Source organism: Oreochromis aureus, linkage group 5 (assembly GCF_013358895.1).
Source record: "Oreochromis aureus strain Israel breed Guangdong linkage group 5, ZZ_aureus, whole genome shotgun sequence".
In the NCBI taxonomy this organism is placed as follows: domain Eukaryota; kingdom Metazoa; phylum Chordata; class Actinopteri; order Cichliformes; family Cichlidae; genus Oreochromis; species Oreochromis aureus.
In genome coordinates, this window is record NC_052946.1 from 23,430,149 (window position 1) to 23,450,181 (window position 20,033).

Consider the following 20,033-nt stretch of genomic DNA (forward strand, 5'->3'; position numbering starts at 1 on the left):
CCTGAGACTTCTGAGACAATGACATCCGCACACCCTGAATCACCAACTACTTCTATTACAACAATGGCACAAACAGGAACAACACAATCTACAGAGTCGGTCCCACCAGTCACCACCAATGAAATTACTCTAACTACCAACATGGACCATTCCACAACAACTGTTTTTGAGACAACTTCAGAGACTTCCTCCAGTTCGCCTTCCACAGTCACTTTAGAAAGCACTAGTTTTGCTCCATCATCCCCAGAACAAAGTACTGAAACAGCTGTAACAGGCACTGGTACAACAGAGAAGAAAGCAACAACTCTTGAGACTTCTGAGACAATGACATCCGCACACCCTGAATCACCAACTACTTATATTACAACAATGGCACAAACAGGAACAACACAATCTACAGAGTCTGTCCCACCAGTCACCACCAATGAAATTACTGTAACTACCACCATTGACCATTCCACAACATCTTCAGACACTTCCTCCAGTTCGCCTTCCTCAGTCACTTCAGAAGGCTCTAGTTTTACTCCAACATCCCCAGAACAAAGTACTGAAACAGCTGTAACAGGCACTGGTACAACAGAGAAGAAAGCAACAACTCCTGAGACTTCTGAGACAATGACATCCGCACACCCTGAATCACCAACTACTTCTATTACAACAATGGCACAAACAGGAACAACACAATCTACAGAGTCTGTCCCACCAGTCACCACCAATGAAATTACTCTAACTACCACCATTGACCATTCCACAACAACTTCAGAGACTTCCTCCAGTTCACCTTCCACAGTCACTTCAGAAGGCTCTAGTTTTACTCCAACATCCCCAGAACAAAGTACTGAAACAGCTGTAACAGGCACTGGTACAACAGAGAAGAAAGCAACAACTCTTGAGACTTCTGAGACAATGACATCCGCACACCCTGAATCACCAACTACTTATATTACAACAATGGCACAAACAGGAACAACACAATCTACAGAGTCTGTCCCACCAGTCACCACCAATGAAATTACTGTAAGTACCAACATGGACCATTCCACAACAACTGTTTTTGAGACAACTTCAGAGACTTCCTCCAGTTCGCCTTCCACAGTCATTTTAGAAAGCACTAGTTTTGCTCCATCATCCCCAGAACAAAGTACTGAAACAGCTGTAACAGGCACTGGTACAACAGAGAACAAAGCAACAACTCCTGAGACTTCTGAGACAATGACATCCGCACACCCTGAATCACCAACTACTTCTATTACAACAATGGCACAAACAGGAACAACACAATCTACAGAGTCTGTCCCACCAGTCACCACCAATGAAATTACTCTAACTACCACCATTGACCATTCCACAACAACTTCAGAGACTTCCTCCAGTTCGCCTTCCTCAGTCACTTCAGAAGGCTCTAGTTTTACTCCAACATCCCCAGAACAAAGTACTGAAACAGCTGTAACAGTCACTGGTACAACAGAGAACAAAGCAACAACTCCTGAGACTTCTGAGACAATGACATCTGCACGTCCAGAATCACCAACTACCTCTATTACAACAATGGCACAAACAGGAACAACACAATCTACAGAGTCTGTCCCACCAGTCACCACCAATGAAATTACTCTAACTACCAACATGGACCATTCCACAACAACTGTTTTTGAGACAACTTCAGAGACTTCCTCCAGTTCGCCTTCCACACTCACTTTAGAAAGCACTAGTTTTGCTCCATCATCTCCAGAACAAAGTACTGAAACAGCTGTAACAGGCACTGGTACAACAGAGAAGAAAGCAACAACTCCTGAGACTTCTGAGACAATGACATCCGCACACCCTGAATCACCAACTACTTCTATTACAACAATGGCACAAACAGGAACAACACAATCTACAGAGTCTGTCCCACCAGTCACCACCAATGAAATTACTCTAACTACCACCATTGACCATTCCACAACAACTTCAGAGACTTCCTCCAGTTCGCCTTCCACAGTCACTTCAGAAGGCTCTAGTTTTACTCCAACATCCCCAGAACAAAGTACTGAAACAGCTGTAACAGGCACTAGTACAACAGAGAACAAAGCAACAACTCCTGAGACTTCTGAGACAATGACATCCGCACACCCTGAATCACCAACTACTTCTATTACAACAATGGCACAAACAGGAACAACACAATCTACAGAGTCGGTCCCACCAGTCACCACCAATGAAATTACTCTAACTACCAACATGGACCATTCCACAACAACTGTTTTGAGACAACTTCAGAGACTTCCTCTAGTTCGCCTTCCACAGTCACGTTAGAAAGCACTAGTTTTGCTCCATCATCCCCAGAACAAAGTACTGAAACAGCTGTAACAGGCACTGGTACAACAGAGAACAAAGCAACAACTCCTGAGACTTCTGAGACAATGACATCCGCACACCCTGAACCACCAACTACTTCTATTACAACAATGGCACAAACAGGAACAACACAATCTACAGAGTCTGTCCCACCAGTCACCACCAATGAAATTACTCTAACTACCAACATTGACCATTCCACAACAACTTCAGAGACTTCCTCCAGTTCGCCTTCCACAGTCACTTCAGAAGGCTCTAGTTTTGCTCCAACATCCCCAGAACAAAGTACTGAAACAGCTGTAACAGGCACTGGTACAACAGAGAACAAAGCAACAACTCCTGAGACTTCTGAGACAATGACATCTGCACGTCCAGAATCACCAACTACCTCTATTACAACAATGGCACAAACAGGAACAACACAATCTACAGAGTCGGTCCCACCAGTCACCACCAATGAAATTACTCTAACTACCAACATTGACCATTCCACAACAACTGTTTTTGAGACAACTTCAGAGACTTCCTCCAGTTCGCCTTCCACAGTCACTTTAGAAAGCACTAGTTTTGCTCCATCATCCCCAGAACAAAGTACTGAAACAGCTGTAACAGGCACTGGTACAACAGAGAAGAAAGCAACAACTCCTGAGACTTCTGAGACAATGACATCCGCACACCCTGAATCACCAACTACTTCTATTATAACAATGGCACAAACAGGAACAACACAATCTACAGAGTCTGTCCCACCAGTCACCACCAATGAAATTACTCTAACTACCAACATGGACCATTCCACAACAACTGTTTTGAGACAACTTCAGAGACTTCCTACAGTTCGCCTTCCACAGTCACGTTAGAAAGCACTAGTTTTGCTCCAACATCCCCAGAACAAAGTACTGAAACAGCTGTAACAGGCACTGGTACAACAGAGAAGAAAGCAACAACTCCTGAGACTTCTGAGACAATGACATCCGCACACCCTGAATCACCAACTACTTCTATTACAACAATGGCACAAACAGGAACAACACAATCTACAGAGTCTGTCCCACCAGTCACCACCAATGAAATTACTCTAACTACCAACATTGACCATTCCACAACAACTTCAGAGACTTCCTCCAGTTCGCCTTCCACAGTCACTTTAGAAAGCACTAGTTTTGCTCCATCATCCCCAGAACAAAGTACTGAAACAGCTGTAACAGGCACTGGTACAACAGAGAACAAAGCAACAACTCTTGAGACTTCTGAGACAATGACATCCGCATACCCTGAATCACCAACTACTTCTATTACAACAATGGCACAAACAGGAACAACACAATCTACAGAGTCGGTCCCACCAGTCACCACCAATGAAATTACTCTAACTACCAACATGGACCATTCCACAACAACTGTTTTGAGACAACTTCAGAGACTTCCTCCAGTTCGCCTTCCACAGTCACTTTAGAAAGCACTAGTTTTGCTCCATCATCTCCAGAACAAAGTACTGAAACAGCTGTAACAGGCACTAGTACAACAGAGAACAAAGCAACAACTCCTGAGACTTCTGAGACAATGACATCCGCACACCCTGAATCACCAACTGCTTCTATTACAACAATGGCACAAACAGGAACAACACAATCTACAGAGTCTGTCCCACCAGTCACCACCAATGAAATTACTCTAACTACCACCATTGACCATTCCACAACAACTTCAGAGACTTCCTCCAGTTCGCCTTCCTCAGTCACTTCAGAAGGCTCTAGTTTTACTCCAACATCCCCAGAACAAAGTACTGAAACAGCTGTAACAGGCACTGGTACAACAGAGAACAAAGCAACAACTCCTGAGACTTCTGAGACAATGACATCCGCACACCCTGAATCACCAACTACTTCTATTACAACAATGGCACAAACAGGAACAACACAATCTACAGAGTCTGTCCCACCAGTCACCACCAATGAAATTACTCTAACTACCACCATTGACCATTCCACAACAACTTCAGAGACTTCCTCCAGTTCACCTTCCACAGTGACTTCAGAAGGCTCTAGTTTTACTCCAACATCCCCAGAACAAAGTACTGAAACAGCTGTAACAGGCACTGGTACAACAGAGAACAAAGCAACAACTCTTGAGACTTCTGAGACAATGACATCCGCACACCCTGAATCACCAACTACTTCTATTACAACAATGGCACAAACAGGAACAACACAATCTACAGAGTCTGTCCCACCAGTCACCAGCAATCAAATTACTCTAACTACCAACATTGACCATTCCAAAACAATTTCTGTGACTTCCTCCAGTTCGCCTTCCACAGTCACTTCAGAAAGCACTAGTTTTGCTCCATCATCCCCAGAACAAAGTACTGAAACAGCTGTAACAGGCACTGGTACAACAGAGAACAAAGCAACAACTCCTGAGACTTCTGAGACAATGACATCCGCACACCCTGAACCACCAACTACTTCTATTACAACAATGGCACAAACAGGAACAACACAATCTACAGAGTCTGTCCCACCAGTCACCACCAATGAAATTACTCTAACTACCAACATTGACCATTCCACAACAACTTCAGAGACTTCCTCCAGTTCGCCTTCCACAGTCACTTCAGAAGGCTCTAGTTTTGCTCCAACATCCCCAGAACAAAGTACTGAAACAGCTGTAACAGGCACTGGTACAACAGAGAACAAAGCAACAACTCCTGAGACTTCTGAGACAATGACATCTGCACGTCCAGAATCACCAACTACCTCTATTACAACAATGGCACAAACAGGAACAACACAATCTACAGAGTCGGTCCCACCAGTCACCACCAATGAAATTACTCTAACTACCAACATTGACCATTCCACAACAACTGTTTTGAGACAACTTCAGAGACTTCCTCCAGTTCGCCTTCCACAGTCACTTTAGAAAGCACTAGTTTTGCTCCATCATCCCCAGAACAAAGTACTGAAACAGCTGTAACAGGCACTGGTACAACAGAGAAGAAAGCAACAACTCCTGAGACTTCTGAGACAATGACATCCGCACACCCTGAATCACCAACTACTTCTATTATAACAATGGCACAAACAGGAACAACACAATCTACAGAGTCTGTCCCACCAGTCACCACCAATGAAATTACTCTAACTACCAACATGGACCATTCCACAACAACTGTTTTTGAGACAACTTCAGAGACTTCCTACAGTTCGCCTTCCACAGTCACGTTAGAAAGCACTAGTTTTGCTCCAACATCCCCAGAACAAAGTACTGAAACAGCTGTAACAGGCACTGGTACAACAGAGAAGAAAGCAACAACTCCTGAGACTTCTGAGACAATGACATCCGCACACCCTGAATCACCAACTACTTCTATTACAACAATGGCACAAACAGGAACAACACAATCTACAGAGTCTGTCCCACCAGTCACCACCAATGAAATTACTCTAACTACCAACATTGACCATTCCACAACAACTTCAGAGACTTCCTCCAGTTCGCCTTCCACAGTCACTTTAGAAAGCACTAGTTTTGCTCCATCATCCCCAGAACAAAGTACTGAAACAGCTGTAACAGGCACTGGTACAACAGAGAAGAAAGCAACAACTCTTGAGACTTCTGAGACAATGACATCCGCATACCCTGAATCACCAACTACTTCTATTACAACAATGGCACAAACAGGAACAACACAATCTACAGAGTCGGTCCCACCAGTCACCACCAATGAAATTACTCTAACTACCAACATGGACCATTCCACAACAACTGTTTTTGAGACAACTTCAGAGACTTCCTCCAGTTCGCCTTCCACAGTCACTTTAGAAAGCACTAGTTTTGCTCCATCATCTCCAGAACAAAGTACTGAAACAGCTGTAACAGGCACTAGTACAACAGAGAACAAAGCAACAACTCCTGAGACTTCTGAGACAATGACATCCGCACACCCTGAATCACCAACTACTTCTATTACAACAATGGCACAAACAGGAACAACACAATCTACAGAGTCTGTCCCACCAGTCACCAGCAATCAAATTACTCTAACTACCAACATTGACCATTCCAAAACAATTTCTGTGACTTCCTCCAGTTCGCCTTCCACAGTCACTTCAGAAAGCACTAGTTTTACTCCAACATCCCCAGAACAAAATACTGAAACAGCTGTAACAGGCACTGGTACAACAGAGAACAAAGCAACAACTCCTGAGACTTCTGAGACAATGACATCCGCACACCCTGAATCACCAACTACTTCTATTACAACAATGGCACAAACAGGAACAACACAATCTACAGAGTCTGTCCCACCAGTCACCACCAATGAAATTATTCTAACTACCAACATGGACCATTCCACAACAATTTCTGTGACTTCCTCCAGTTCGCCTTCCACAGTTACTTCAGAAGCCAGTAGTTTTACTCCAACATCCACTGAACAAAGTACTCAAACTTTTTTAACAGGCTCTAGTACAACAGAGAACAAAGGAACAACTACCCAGGCGTCTGAGATAATGACATCTGCACTTCCTGACTCACAAGCTACAGTTGTACAGCCCAACTCAAGTCCTACAGTTCCCAGCCATACATCCTCTTCTTTCTCCTCCTCAACCACATCTGTGACCTATTTAACTGATATATCCACCAGTGAAACAACAACAATTGTAGGCCCAGTCACCAGTCGTACATCGTCAGCAACAGTTAGTTTTTCTTCATCAATTACTCTCCCCACTTCAAATTTGACACCCTCTTTGACAACAATAGTGTGCCAAGATGATGCCTATGGAGACTCATGTTCTTATGGAGAAAACAACACTGTCCCAATCATTGGTGAGGTTTTTCATTTCCATATAGTTTTTCTTAAAAATAATATATTTTCATTACCTGAAAATGTCTTTTGAATACTTTTTACATACATTGATATTTTGACTTCTTGCGTTATATCTGTGTTTTCCCCCCCACTTTTGCATGTTCAAGGTAAAATGTTTGCATAAATGGCCTCTAAAATTTTTCAATTTTTTGCAGATACTGCACCCGTCCGTAAAGTAAACATTACTTTCAAATTCAACGTCACTTTTATCCAGGCTTTTCTTAATTTAAGTTCACCTGAATCACAGACATTCATCAACAAATTAGAAGCACAGGTACAGATAATTTTCTTCATATTTAATATTATGAGTTATTAATTTTAAGTAGTATTACAAAGTATTTTGTAATACAAAAAATATAAAATTATTTAAATCTTTTATCTGAAATGTTGCATAATCCCTTCTGTCCTTTTTTTTTTTTTTTACAGCTCAGAAGCCTGTGTAGAGAAGCAGACCCCCAGGCCTATAAAACAGTTAAAGTCATCAAATTAAGGTAAATTTTCCCTCAACATTTATTAAACTATTTGTTACATTTATTATTACCTTTTAAGAAAGAGATAGCTGTTTTCTTATAACATTTCTACCTTTTTTTGTAGTCAAGGAAGTGTTGTTGCAAAGAGCGTGGCGGAGTATCAGTATCAAAACAATGAAACTCAAATCGAGTTTATTAACACTAATCTTAGTGTGGTTTTGAGGAATATCCTACAAAATGAAAATAATATCAACAAAATTTCTTTGGCCTTTGGTAATCAAAGTGTGCAGTTAAATGATCTCAGCTTTGAGGCACCTGCAATTACTAGTAAGTGTGTTGTATGTTGTTCTAAATGTAAAGCACAATCAGCCATTCTTTATCCAGTTTTTTTTCGAATTTCTCCTGTTTATTTTACATTATAGTATGTTGAATATATATATGTTTTGAAATCTTGCAGATATCACAGAGTTGGGGTCTTATATTAACTGCTCTCGGTTTGCTAATTACACTGCTGAGATTATTAATGGTCAATGGCAGTGTGTTGGACCATGCAAAAAAAACCCTGATTACTGCAATGGACACGGACAATGTTTAAATGACATTTACACAGGCGCAGTCTGCAGGTAATAAAATATCTATCTATCTATCTATCTATCTATCTATCTATCTATCTATCTATCTATCTATCTATCTATCTATCTATCTATCTATCTATCTATCTATCTATCTATCTATCTATCTACATATATATATAGTTTTTTGACTCAAGTTTTTTTTTTGTCAAAACTATTTTTATTAAACCTATTTTGAATTTTACCCAGGTGCTACGAAACCAGCCTGGAGCAGTTTTATGGTCCACAATGTGACCTTTTCCGCCGAGGTCCAGGTTTCTATGGAGCACTGTTTGGCTCACTCGCAGTAGCGCTCCTGCTCTTGATTATAATTGTCATCGCTGTCATTGTCAAAAGGAGAAATATGTATACTTGGTGGGTTATGATGCTTTCTGTGCATTTTCCTATAATGTACTCTGGAAAAAATCGTTTTTTGTGTTCAGTCATTGAGTAAAAACACAAACAAACATCGTTCTTTTCTTTTTTAGGAAAAGGAGCAACTCTCAGAGGAGAAGATTGTCTTTTCTTGAGGAAGATTTCTTTGACTTCACTGATACGGGTATGTCTTACTCTAATTACTATCATATTCAGAGATTTATTATAATAATTATTTATGATTAGTAATTAATAATGCAATAATTATTTTAAACTATTTTTCAGCAATGATTAAAAATATGATTTTTGACTTTGTCTTTCAGGAATCCCCAACTTGGGACTGGCAGGCACTTATAGAGCAGAAAACATTTAGAAATTGATATATTCACTATGTTATATAAAATTAAGCAATTAGTTACTGTTTTAATCGCTAATAATCTTGCTTAAAGATCAGTAAGAACAATCATCTTTTAATTTTAAAACATTTTGAAGTTGTTGTGATATTTATCATTTATTTATAAGAACTTAAATTTAATGTATATGTTTTTCACGTATATTTTCATGTCATGGGAGTGCAAAATGCACCACCACACACACATATCATGAAGCACCATTTCTCTTTTTATCCTGTCTTGACATATCTTTCTCAGCACTGTTCAAATAATAAAAATAATAATAAATCTCTTTTAACCTGAAGTTTTTGCCTGGAAAATCTACATTTTCTGAATGCACAAACTGAGAAACCCACTGTATTATCTATAGATAATTTTGTTAAATAACAAGTTAATTTTGTCTTTAGTGTTATTAATCAGTATGCAATATGGGCTATAAACTGCTTATACTCTATGATATATCTCTATTGAGCTTGTTACAATTAACATCTAACCGTAGTGAAACACAAAAAATGTTTACTGTAGCGTTCAAATACACACATTTGTACATTTGTAAACATCTGTCCAGTTAAAATGTTAAACAGTATCTATGTAATGGTTTTACTGTATCAGACAGGTGCTTCTATTTTTTGCTCGTTTTTGTTTTTTAAACAGCATCTCTAATTTTTATCCATTTTTAAAAAAACTTTGACACCCCAACAAGAAAATAATCCAGACTAGGGCTCTGCAGGTGACTGTGGACTGCTGCCCACAGTCACCTGCCACTAGATGGCATAGATGTGCTAATTTTAAGTGTTTCGCTTTTGAAGACTATAAGTAAAAGGAGAAAGACACACAGACCATGGCCTTTAATGGAATTTTAAGATGTTTTTTTTTCATAGAAAGGAAATCAAACTACTTTTGCATGTATTTGCAGCTGATTCATAATAGAAAAACAAACTTAACTTTGGTTCTTTTGACATAAGCCCTTGATTTGGTTTTGTCTCCACCTAGTGCCTCAATAGAGGTGGTACACTGAGCAAGTTCTTTACCTTTGCTCGATGTTCTATATTTCCTACACAGGTACTGTGACCTGAATAAAATTTAACCAGGAGCACTGCAGCCTGAGTTAAATATTTATAAATCACTTCACAGCAAACGATAAGAAAAGTTACGCCTAAACAAGAAGTTAATGCAAACAATGGAACTTATTTTTTAGTCTAGCTTCATGGTTTTTGTTTTGTGTGTGTATGTGCGTTCCTCTGTGTGATGGAGTAGAGGAAGACACACAATCCATACTTCTCCATTCTCTCTTGAAAATATATGAGATTGTGGATAGTCTAGCTATAGATATACTGCATCATCAGCACTTCTCCAATATGACCATTGCTACTTTTTATTTCGATAGTGTAGATCTATGAAGTCCTACAGAAACACCTAAACATATATGGGCTCTTTAACACAAAGAACTGTAACGTAACCAGCAAAATAGAATTTGTATAGCAATTAAGGGAATAATTACAAAAATCATAATATTTTTTATCACAGAAATTAGTTTATTTCACTCATTAATACCTCCGGAGTGCCAGAGTTTAATTAATTGAGGCAGGAAATGTATTTGATGAGAAACTGAAAGGTAAGCCATACATATTGTATGTTTGAGAGGGAGAAAGGGGTCGAAATTTAATGGAGAGAAAAAAATAGAACTTTCAGGATCTCTTTTGTTCCAGTTTCTATGAAATTGTGGCTATAGAGAGAAACATAAGTCTTGTGTCCATTATGACTTAATGCATTTGTGACTTGTAGTGCCACTAAAGGGAAAGGATAGAAAAATTATTAATAAACTATGTTTAATCTGAGTGCAAACCAGTCTTCCAGTTAATTTACCCATTTTTTGCCTTTCTTGCCTCCAGCAATTATTTTAAAAGCGCAGTGTGTCTTTCTGTGGTTGCTATAGTCAACACCCATGCTGTTGCTTAGTAACTCACCTAAGCGAGAACCAAGTGAAAAGGTTTTCAGGTGGTCTAGACAACTTAACTTAAACTGTCACCTTTTGTTTCATTGAGAGAAGTCACTGTCTTAAGCAAATCAGCAGAAATACAAATCACTAAGGTCTCCGCCAGTATTGTAATTGGAGCTGAACTGAGGCTTATTTAGTAATTATTTGACCTCTAATGGGGTTCACTGTGGTTTTGGCTCCACGCCTTACCACAAGGATTCAAATCGAGAATAAAACACTTGTAACATTGTTAAAAGGGCTTTAAAAGCAGTGGGTGCAAAGCCCGCTGCCAAGGAACGATGAAGCAATCATGCAGGAGGAAATTTAGTTGTAACCAGGAAGAGGAAGGCATTCTACTGTACACCTGTCACTCTTCTTTCTCTGGATCGAAGCCAGTCACAATAAAGTACACCATGAGGGCGTGTGGGTGATAAAACAGGCCAAACAGCTGAGTTGAGAGTTCACTCTTGACAGATTCAAGACACAGGACGAAGCAAGCTTATAAATAAGTCACTTTATTATTGCTTTCTTTTTAAAGACTATATACTTATCAACTATTCATAATAACAAATGGAGTTGTTAAATACTGTACACAGCATACTGAACTCTCCCAGTGCATGTCTTCGCCACAGCAGAGTGTTATCTCTTGATAAACTAGTCTTCATTCTGTTTTAACATTTCTAATAAGACATATGAATACCTTAAGATTAAATAGTTTGTTTTTTGTGTATGATGTAAACATTTTTCCAAACATTTAAGTCAAAAGCAACATTGTGTTGGTAAGATCTGTGAACAGAAGGAAGAGAAAAAAAAAGATACTTCAATGACCGATTGACCTTAGCAGTTATTTGTTTCCCAAACTGGACACCGTGTTTGATACCAAGGGTTACTTCAATACATGTGCTACATTTTCTATATCATCCTGACGCCTTGTGGATAATGTACAACAATTAAAAAAAAAAAAAAATAATCATACATTTTGTAGGCTGCCAGCAGCCAAAGTCTTTCAGGCCACACCCACTGCAATCATGTAAGGCAGGAATGCATGTGCAGAACAGGAAAGTCTGTGTCAGGTAGGTAAACCCTGTACTGTCTTTGTAATGCATTTGTATTAACAGATTAGCCAAACATCTCTCATCTAAAATCTATTTCATCTAAAATCTCCATATTAGGATATCCGGTTAGAACAGACTTTGCGTTTAAATTCATTGTCTTTTCCTACAAGTGTTAGGTCACATATGGAGCCGTTACCTCATCGCTCATGGATTACAATTTCAAATTTCACCCTTGAACACAATTTAAAGCAGGGAGTTTGTAAAGGTATAAGGATAATATCAAAGTGAGGTAGTACTTGAGGCAAATTTATTTCAAGCAATGACTCACAGCTTGACCAGAAAAGAAAAAGAAGAAAAAGAAGTAGCTTCAATTGGAAGAACAGCACACATTCGCTGACAGTCAACAGACCAATTCCTGTGCAATAAAACAGATCTGGAGACTGACAGAAATAAATCAAATGTGTGCACTTCTTAGAAGGCTCTACTAAAAAGCGGGCACTGCTAACAAGTGTTGCACAGTAACAAGCATTGTTGACAATTCTTTACTAATTAAACACTTTTCCCAACTGCTGTTCACATGCACATATGCGCAAACACGTCCACTGCACATACACACACAAATACACTCATGACGCTACACCATACTCAGCTGCACTGGACAATCCAAAAGAAATATGGTTAGCTACTAGTAATGAACACACCTACTAGTACAAAATGTACCATGACAATGTGCCATATGGGGTGAAAAAACAAACAAACAACAAAACAAAACACAACACAAATTTACTTTGAAGTAGTCAGCCTGAGTAAGACTGACATTACATCAAGGCGTGAAACCCATATCAGTATTGATATAATAGCAAACAGAATCGGCACGTGCTAGAATCCTTCATTTTGTTATAAATTCATCGGGCTTGTATTTAGACTTCATATATTAAGTGATACATGGTTACATTACTGACCTTTTTGTCCCTTGTAAGATACAAAAGCACCATCAAAAAGCCCCAGTGCATCTCACAAAACATCCACACCACATCAGACACAAAACACTGAGCACACAAGGTACAAGGCCCGCTTGTACTTTCTGACTGTACCACATCTTTACTAAAACAGAGCAAAATATTGAATGTCATAAAATTAAAATATATTAAAAAAAAAAAAAAAAGCTATAGACTGTTGAACTTTGCCCACAATCTTTAGTTAGACATGGTTTTCACAGAAAATATCTTTTCAATATTACCAGTAACTGTACACAGTGCGCAAATACCCTGTGTGTTCAAAATACATAAGGGGTATTACAAAAAGAAAAAAGAAAAAAGGTAAAAGCAGCAGTTTAAAAAGGTTGTTGGTGTCCAATTTCACCATTTTGTCAAGTGGGTTTTGCGCATGTACAGTATAGTCTTCTATTACTTCCACAAAAACTTTTCAAACAAAATCCACCTGTGCTTTCTTTCTGGTGTGGCAGTCACAAGGCGAGTCTGCAAAAGGAGACCGCTGAGGCAGAAGGTAGTAATGTGTGGTGCTGGCCTTCTTGCCATTCTCCATAATAGGAAGGATACATGGGGAGCCCTCACTGTTCTGTCTCTGTAAACTCCGACCGCTTACATACTTAGGATCTGGTGCAAAGCTTTGGGTTGGGGGCATCACCCCGTTAGTGTATGTTGGGAGGCTCTTAGGGCTGGGAGTGCGGGAGTGCGACAAATGGCCTCTTGGAGGCAGTTTGGGTGGTTTGTCCTCATCGCTGTAAGCCCCAGATGAGACTTCTGCTGACCAGCGCCTGCAATCTGTCTTGACGTTACGTGGAGGTATAGGAGGGGGAACCTCTGGGTGCCTTTTGGGGCATGTGGGTCGTGGCAGCTTGTGTAAAGATCCAGCTGGTCCAGAGAGAGAGCGTCGTAGTCTCCTCTGAGCGGGTCTTTCCTGTGGCTGCTGCTCATACTGTTCCCGTACTTCCTGCGGAGGATTTGCCTGATGGTGCTGTTGGGGCTGCTGCTGGCTTTGTGGTCCTAATGGCCCATCGTAGTAAGCGGGGTTAGTCTGCCCACAGGCCACATGATTTCTAAAAGCTGATTTAGAAAATTGATCAGACACCAGGCGGCAGCTGTCGTCTGAACTTGTGAAAAATTCTACCTCACTGTCCATAGCCTGCTCATGGGAGATATCTGTCTGTGGGGGAATAGGGGGCAGAGGCTTAGAGCATCTGTTAGGTGTCTGTGGTGGGCTGTTCAACTCGTTAAATGACAGCCTCTGGAACGAGGGGACCACCTGGTCATCATCAGCAGGACTTGGGGTGGAAGGTTCATTGCTGGAGGACAGGAAGAGTTGGGAAGGCCGGGATTTCTTTGAGTTTCTCTGTGAGTTGGGACTGTGTTTATGTCCTGCCAAAAAAGTAAGTTGAAAAAATAATAACCATCAGACAAGTGGCAGATTGTTAATAATTAAAGTAAATTAAAGACAATAAAAATCTAATACTATAATACTACACTGACTTTATAATATTCAGGTTACAACAATATGTCCAGTATGTGAAATAACAAATAATGAAAGATATTTCATGCAATGCAGCATTTGTGTAGTTTAAAAGGCACATCCTGTATGAAAAAGAAAGAAAAGGAAATAAAGATATTTAACTTACTCTCATAACTTGGAAGTGGCCCCTTTTGCTGGGCACGATAGCTGGGATCTATGTTTGCCGTGTCCATACTGAAGTAGAAGCTGCTAGAGAAGAAGAATGACATTTCAGAACAGCAGTGCTTCGTCACAGAAATGTGACATTTTGAAATTAACAGAAAATGTAAGACTAACCTGAACCATGCAACTTCAACATGACATACACATCCTTTTCTAAAATCTTTCTCTAATGAAGTGCACCACAACACTCACTTGTCCAGTACATGGCGATTCCTCCAGGAGGGTTTAGATCCAGCCATGCTGTGACAGTAGCTGCCCCGGAGAAAGGGGTTTTCTATGGGAAAAGAGATCTCCTGGGCAGTCAGGCCCACTGTGGACATGCTCCAGGCGCCCTCGGGTCGCATCAAAGCCAGGAAACACTCAGATCGCCCGGCTGGCTGCCCCTGCTTCTGGTGTACCTATATTAAAAAACAGCCATGAATGAATCTGGCAAAAAAATTAATAAATAAAATCAAAAGTAGGTCAAGTGAAACAGATCATCATATAGGACACTAAAAAACACTATAAAAGCAGAGCCAGGATGATTCTCATTAGACCAGATATTTAATAATGGCTTTTGAGTGACAACAATTTCCAATGGCCTTCAGGACACTGGTGTCCGAACACACCTGGAGAACGTGCCTTTCAAAATGTTCTATTCACAGTATTTCTCATTCAAACCATGAAACCAATAGATGGTGGGAAAAAAAAGGTCAGTACTGGTCATGTCTGCTTTTGTAGACCTGAATTAAATGGCATGTAAACACACTTGCTGTGGGTTTGGAGAACCAGTGTAGAACTACTTTATCACAAAAGCATTCTGACATGAAATCGAAGGTAAACACAGGTGTTACTAACATACAATTTAGATCTTGCATCATAATAAGACAGGACCTTCATTAAAGTCATTGCTAACACATTGTGTCAAAACATGCTATGAAAAAGTTGTATTACCCTCCATGTTTTACATTTTATTTACTGTGTTAGTACAAAGGTGTAGCTGTGTCAGCTGAAAACAAAAGAAGAAAAAATACACCCATTTTTTTTTCTTTTCCTATAGAGAGGTACTGAGCTTTACATTTCACCTGTGGCTTGCAAACTCCATGAGCTTGAGTTCAGCATTGCATTCATGGGTGTGAACTGTGTAACCAACTTTCGAATTTCAATTTCTACAGACTGCGTCGCTTAATAAGTTTAGTTTATTTTAAAACTGGACTGTGCTGTGCTGGCGTGTTGCAATCCGGTTCCTCTTGAACGGGAAAGTTCAAGGGGGCTCCTCCTGTTACCACAGATATACCTGATGTTGCAAGAACGCCCCCACGCCAAATGACCTGAATGCTCATGTCATGTCAACTATGTGTCAGGGCTGTATAAACAATGTGTACATTATTCAAAGGGGGAGAAATCTAATATTTCTAGGACATAGAGTAAATGCAAAATAAATGGCCTCAAACAGAGTTGAAATGTTTCAACTGGGTTTAAGTCTCAAGTGGAGAAAGCTTAGAAAGTCATAAAATGTGTTTTAGATGAGCCTTAAAAAATAGTGCATCAGGGGTGAGTGCAGTTGCTTTTTGTTGCATGGCTGAGTTTAATTAGACATCATTATTACATGATTACAATGCATCCTCCAAATCATCTCTTCTGGAAACCACTAAAGAGGTGCGTGCACAGCTAGAGCCACACTGTCTTCCTGACAATGTAGGAGTGATGACTGAAAAGAACACGGCTCCCTCGTTCCTGGTCTCTTATGAGCCATATTTATGTGCTAGCCTGACAGCTGGAGAGAAACAAAGCTCTAAAACAACAGGAAGCCTGAGCCATCAGTCTGAGCCAAACTGCCCAAGAAGGCATGCAATCCCCCTGGCCAGGGCCATCGATTCGGTTCGGCGGGGACGGGAAGCAACATGATCCTTGATAATGAACCCCCAGGGGCTTGTGCTTCCTCTTGCAACAGGTGCAAAGACAGTTCATCCTGGCAGTTAACCATATTAGCATTTACAGGCAACAGGATTACACAAATGATGTAGTCATGCAGATCTCCAAGTCGGTTAATTCAGATAATCCGACTGGAGAATGTGGGCCTTCTTATGGTCAAATGTGACTTATCTGTTTATACAATAAGAAGACAAGCCAAGGCTGAGTACGAAGACAACTCAGTGGCAGTGGGCTCGAGAAAGGAGGGGGTCTGCTGAGCTTTCTAGTGATGTAAAACACCACAGGTTTGCCTTGAATTCAAGCTTACGACAGTCACGCTCAGACCTTGACAGGAGTTCACACCCCGCTCACGACACCCCTGCAGCGGTTTCCGAGCAACCATACTCGCTCTACCTGTGCTGCAAGCAAACAGCGCGCACACCCCCTCACTTTACCGGATTGAGATAATAATGGTTAAAAGCCCTCCAGCGGGCAGGTGACTCACACCACAACACACAAGTCAGCTATTTGGCAGTGATGATACACACTGAATTGCATTTCCCTTTTGTTTAAGAAGAAAAGACCTACATTAATATTGCAGCATAAGAATTAAAGAAAATATATAACTTTTGTGCCATTGCAGACCTATAAGGAATATAAAACATGTATCCCTTTATAGTTATCAGTATAGACAAACATATATAGATACATATTCACACGTTTCTTTCTGTTTTTTTTTAAGATTATTATATTGGAAGTTTTTAAATCATTTTGCTCTAGACTAAAGGGCTCGTTGTTCCTCTTAGTATATGGCTCTGTCAGTGAAAAACAATCAAAAACACACCATATGATATAGAAATAAAAATAAAATGAATTAAAAAAATAATCCGAATAAGATCTCAAGTTGCATTAAGCAGTTGTGTCTGCCGTGCTGGCACCGACATACAAAACAACAGACAGACAAGACATGGATCCACACAGTGGCTCTAAACAGACATTTCAATTCACTTTTTGAACTCACCTAATTCACTTCGCAGTTCTCTCCGCTGACTGACCCCTAAAGTCCTCTTTGGTAAAATGCAGCCCCTCAGTTTATTTCGGGGTTTGATTTGAGTCTGTAATCTTCAGTTTTCAGTTGCATCAGGAACAGGTCGCCAAAGACTTGGCGACACTCAGGCATTTCTGTGACACTTCTAGATAAGTCTACTAGTCTATTGTATTGAGCTATCTCTTATAGGCTCACTACACTGGCGACCCAGTGGCTCCGCCTTCCTTAAAGGCACAGGCTTCCTTTCCACCAGTCTGCAGTGTGCATGAAGCACAGAAACTGAGTGCATATGGACTGCATGTCAGCCTTGAATAGATTTAAAAGACTTAACATAGGTTGACTTATGTGATGCATTGAAAGTCTGCAGGGCTCCATATATCTCTGGACAGGGCAGGTCTGGAATCAAGGACACATTCAGGTGATAAACTGTCCCACTGGGACACATTTATCACACAATGAATAAATGCAATCATGGTTCAGTTAATGATACATTTTCCCCAGAACTTTTAGAAAAAGTATGCATAAACTAAAGTTAAAGCCGTAAACTTACTGGTGCCGGACTAACATGCCATCCTGCAAGTTCTGCCTTTTAAAACTTTCCGTTCTATGACCTGTGTTATACCGCACACAAAGGTGTCATCTTTGCTGTTTCATAAACAATAGACTGCGCCAAAAGTAAGCTGTGCAGATCTGCACGAAGACAGAGGCACTAATAGGGATGGCTTCAGAGTGGATAACACAAACAGTAGGGAAAGAAACAAAGCCAGAACCCCTCTTATCTCTGCAGTAATTCTCCTGCCAGCTGAATGGGGCTCAGATGGTTTAGCTGCTCATTTATCAGATCACCCTGGGCATTTTCGTTCAGCAGGACCTGTTCTCTATTTACCTGAGATAATGCTCACATCAGGCGGAGTCGCTGAGGAAAGGCAACTAGTTCAATATTCTACTGTTTTTCTTGTTATGGAAATACATGAGTAATCTGGAATATGCTGTCCCTCACACCTCCAATTACCAGCTACTTAGCCTATTTAAACCTTAGGTGGTGTTGCATTAACTGTGACCAAACCTAACTGGGCTAAACAAACTCAACACTGACATGCACACTAACCAAACACAATGATACAATAGCTACAAACAGCGTGTATGTTGACTCAGTATGTGACAGAAAGCAGAGGTGTGTGCGTGTGTGGAGAGAACACACTGTCCTTTTGCTTGAAATTGTGAATTCTTTACTGCTTGCTTTCAGCCTGAGAGGCCCAAAAGGATTTTAGTTACAGATTTGCCCCTTAAAAGGACCAGACCCTCCCTAATCCCCCTTTTAGAATTTTAGGCACATTTTTGGGATTCCTCTGGACCAGTTGTGACCAGCAGGGAAAAGAGAATGTTTTGCAAGGTGAATTAATTACCTAAACACCAGAGTTTGGATTAAAAGGTTTCAAATACAAGCTATATATTGATAGATGTTGCAGGAAATACTCATATGTAAAAGATAAAACTAAAAATGAAGAGTTGAAAGATGCATAAAAATAATCAAGCAAAGTTAAAAGCGTCTGTGTGTATGTCAGCTCGAGTGCGCTCAATCTGTCTTTCCATGTTCCACAAAAGAGACACAGTCATCGGGATAAATAGACTTCACCGAAAACTTCTCTCCTCCCACTTCAGCCCTCCTTCCTCTCTCTGCCTGTGAGCCACATCATGATGTCATCACCCACAGGAAGTGCCATATAAAGTTATAGAGGGAGAGGGGAAAAAAAAAAAACTAAGACAGGGTGGAAGATAAGCATGCAGAGACAGCAAATGAAAGAACTTGTGTCATAGAGAATATACTTCTCAGGAAATATTACACAGCTTTTCACTTAGCCCCATGACTCACACTGAGTTTAATCACTGGAATCAGTAATCTCCCCCTCAAAAAGTAGCACCTTTGGCTCATTTTCCTTTCAGCTGCTTTTGTAAAAGAAAGGAATTTCCCTGTGTGGCTCAGTTACAGTACAAGGGTATACTTTAGAAGTCAGTTATGCTAGTTAGTTATGCTAGTTAAGTGTGGTTGGAGACGAGGTAAAACAACAACAACAAAAAAACAAAAAGCATATTACTGTAAATGATTTATTCAGCGTGGAGGTCACAGCATTGATTGCCCCTGCCTGCTGAGGTAATTCAATTACGTCTATATCCAGACAGAATCCAAAGTTCACACTGATATAAACACAGGAGCAACAACCTTTATTGTTGTGGTGACATCAAGCTTGTAAACATGTAGTAGATTCCAGGTGCTGCTCTAGACTAAAATTCAAGCTTTACCAAGCT

At 40.2% G+C, this 20,033-nt stretch overlaps 3 protein-coding genes across 6 annotated transcripts; 2 read left to right on the forward strand and 1 right to left on the reverse strand.

Moving 5' to 3' along the window:
- Positions 1 to 3,751: 3,751 nt before the first annotated feature.
- On the forward strand, positions 3,752 to 5,265 carry LOC120440335 (cell wall protein DAN4-like). The gene has a single exon (XM_039612661.1). The coding sequence runs from the start codon at positions 3,904 to 3,906 to the stop codon at positions 5,263 to 5,265; it is 1,362 nt and encodes a 453-aa protein (XP_039468595.1). The 5' UTR covers positions 3,752 to 3,903.
- LOC116316517 (mucin-3A) lies at positions 5,219 to 9,365 on the forward strand. Of its 2 annotated transcripts, XM_039612273.1 has the most exons (9): positions 5,219 to 6,039; positions 6,637 to 7,173; positions 7,369 to 7,487; positions 7,640 to 7,704; positions 7,808 to 8,010; positions 8,141 to 8,306; positions 8,505 to 8,669; positions 8,783 to 8,853; positions 8,993 to 9,365. In XM_039612273.1, the coding sequence occupies exons 1-9, from the start codon at positions 5,373 to 5,375 to the stop codon at positions 9,040 to 9,042; spliced, it is 2,043 nt and encodes a 680-aa protein (XP_039468207.1). In that variant the 5' UTR covers positions 5,219 to 5,372; the 3' UTR covers positions 9,043 to 9,365. The 2 variants fall into 2 exon arrangements, with proteins under 2 accessions (XP_039468207.1, XP_039468206.1); XM_039612272.1 differs by having other exon boundaries at positions 5,219 to 7,173.
- A 2,172-nt stretch (positions 9,366 to 11,537) lies between these two features.
- Positions 11,538 to 17,879, reverse strand: errfi1a (ERBB receptor feedback inhibitor 1a). Of its 3 annotated transcripts, none has more exons than XM_031735061.2 (4): positions 17,700 to 17,879; positions 14,978 to 15,183; positions 14,730 to 14,809; positions 11,538 to 14,472 (listed from the first exon to the last, which is right to left on the reverse strand). In XM_031735061.2, the coding sequence occupies exons 2-4, from the start codon at positions 15,127 to 15,129 to the stop codon at positions 13,520 to 13,522; spliced, it is 1,185 nt and encodes a 394-aa protein (XP_031590921.1). In that variant the 5' UTR covers positions 15,130 to 15,183; positions 17,700 to 17,879; the 3' UTR covers positions 11,538 to 13,519. The 3 variants fall into 3 exon arrangements, with proteins under 3 accessions (XP_031590921.1, XP_031590920.1, XP_039468247.1); XM_031735060.2 differs by having other exon boundaries at positions 14,730 to 14,812; XM_039612313.1 differs by having other exon boundaries at positions 14,730 to 14,812; positions 14,978 to 15,211.
- Between the last annotated feature and the right edge of the window lie 2,154 nt (positions 17,880 to 20,033).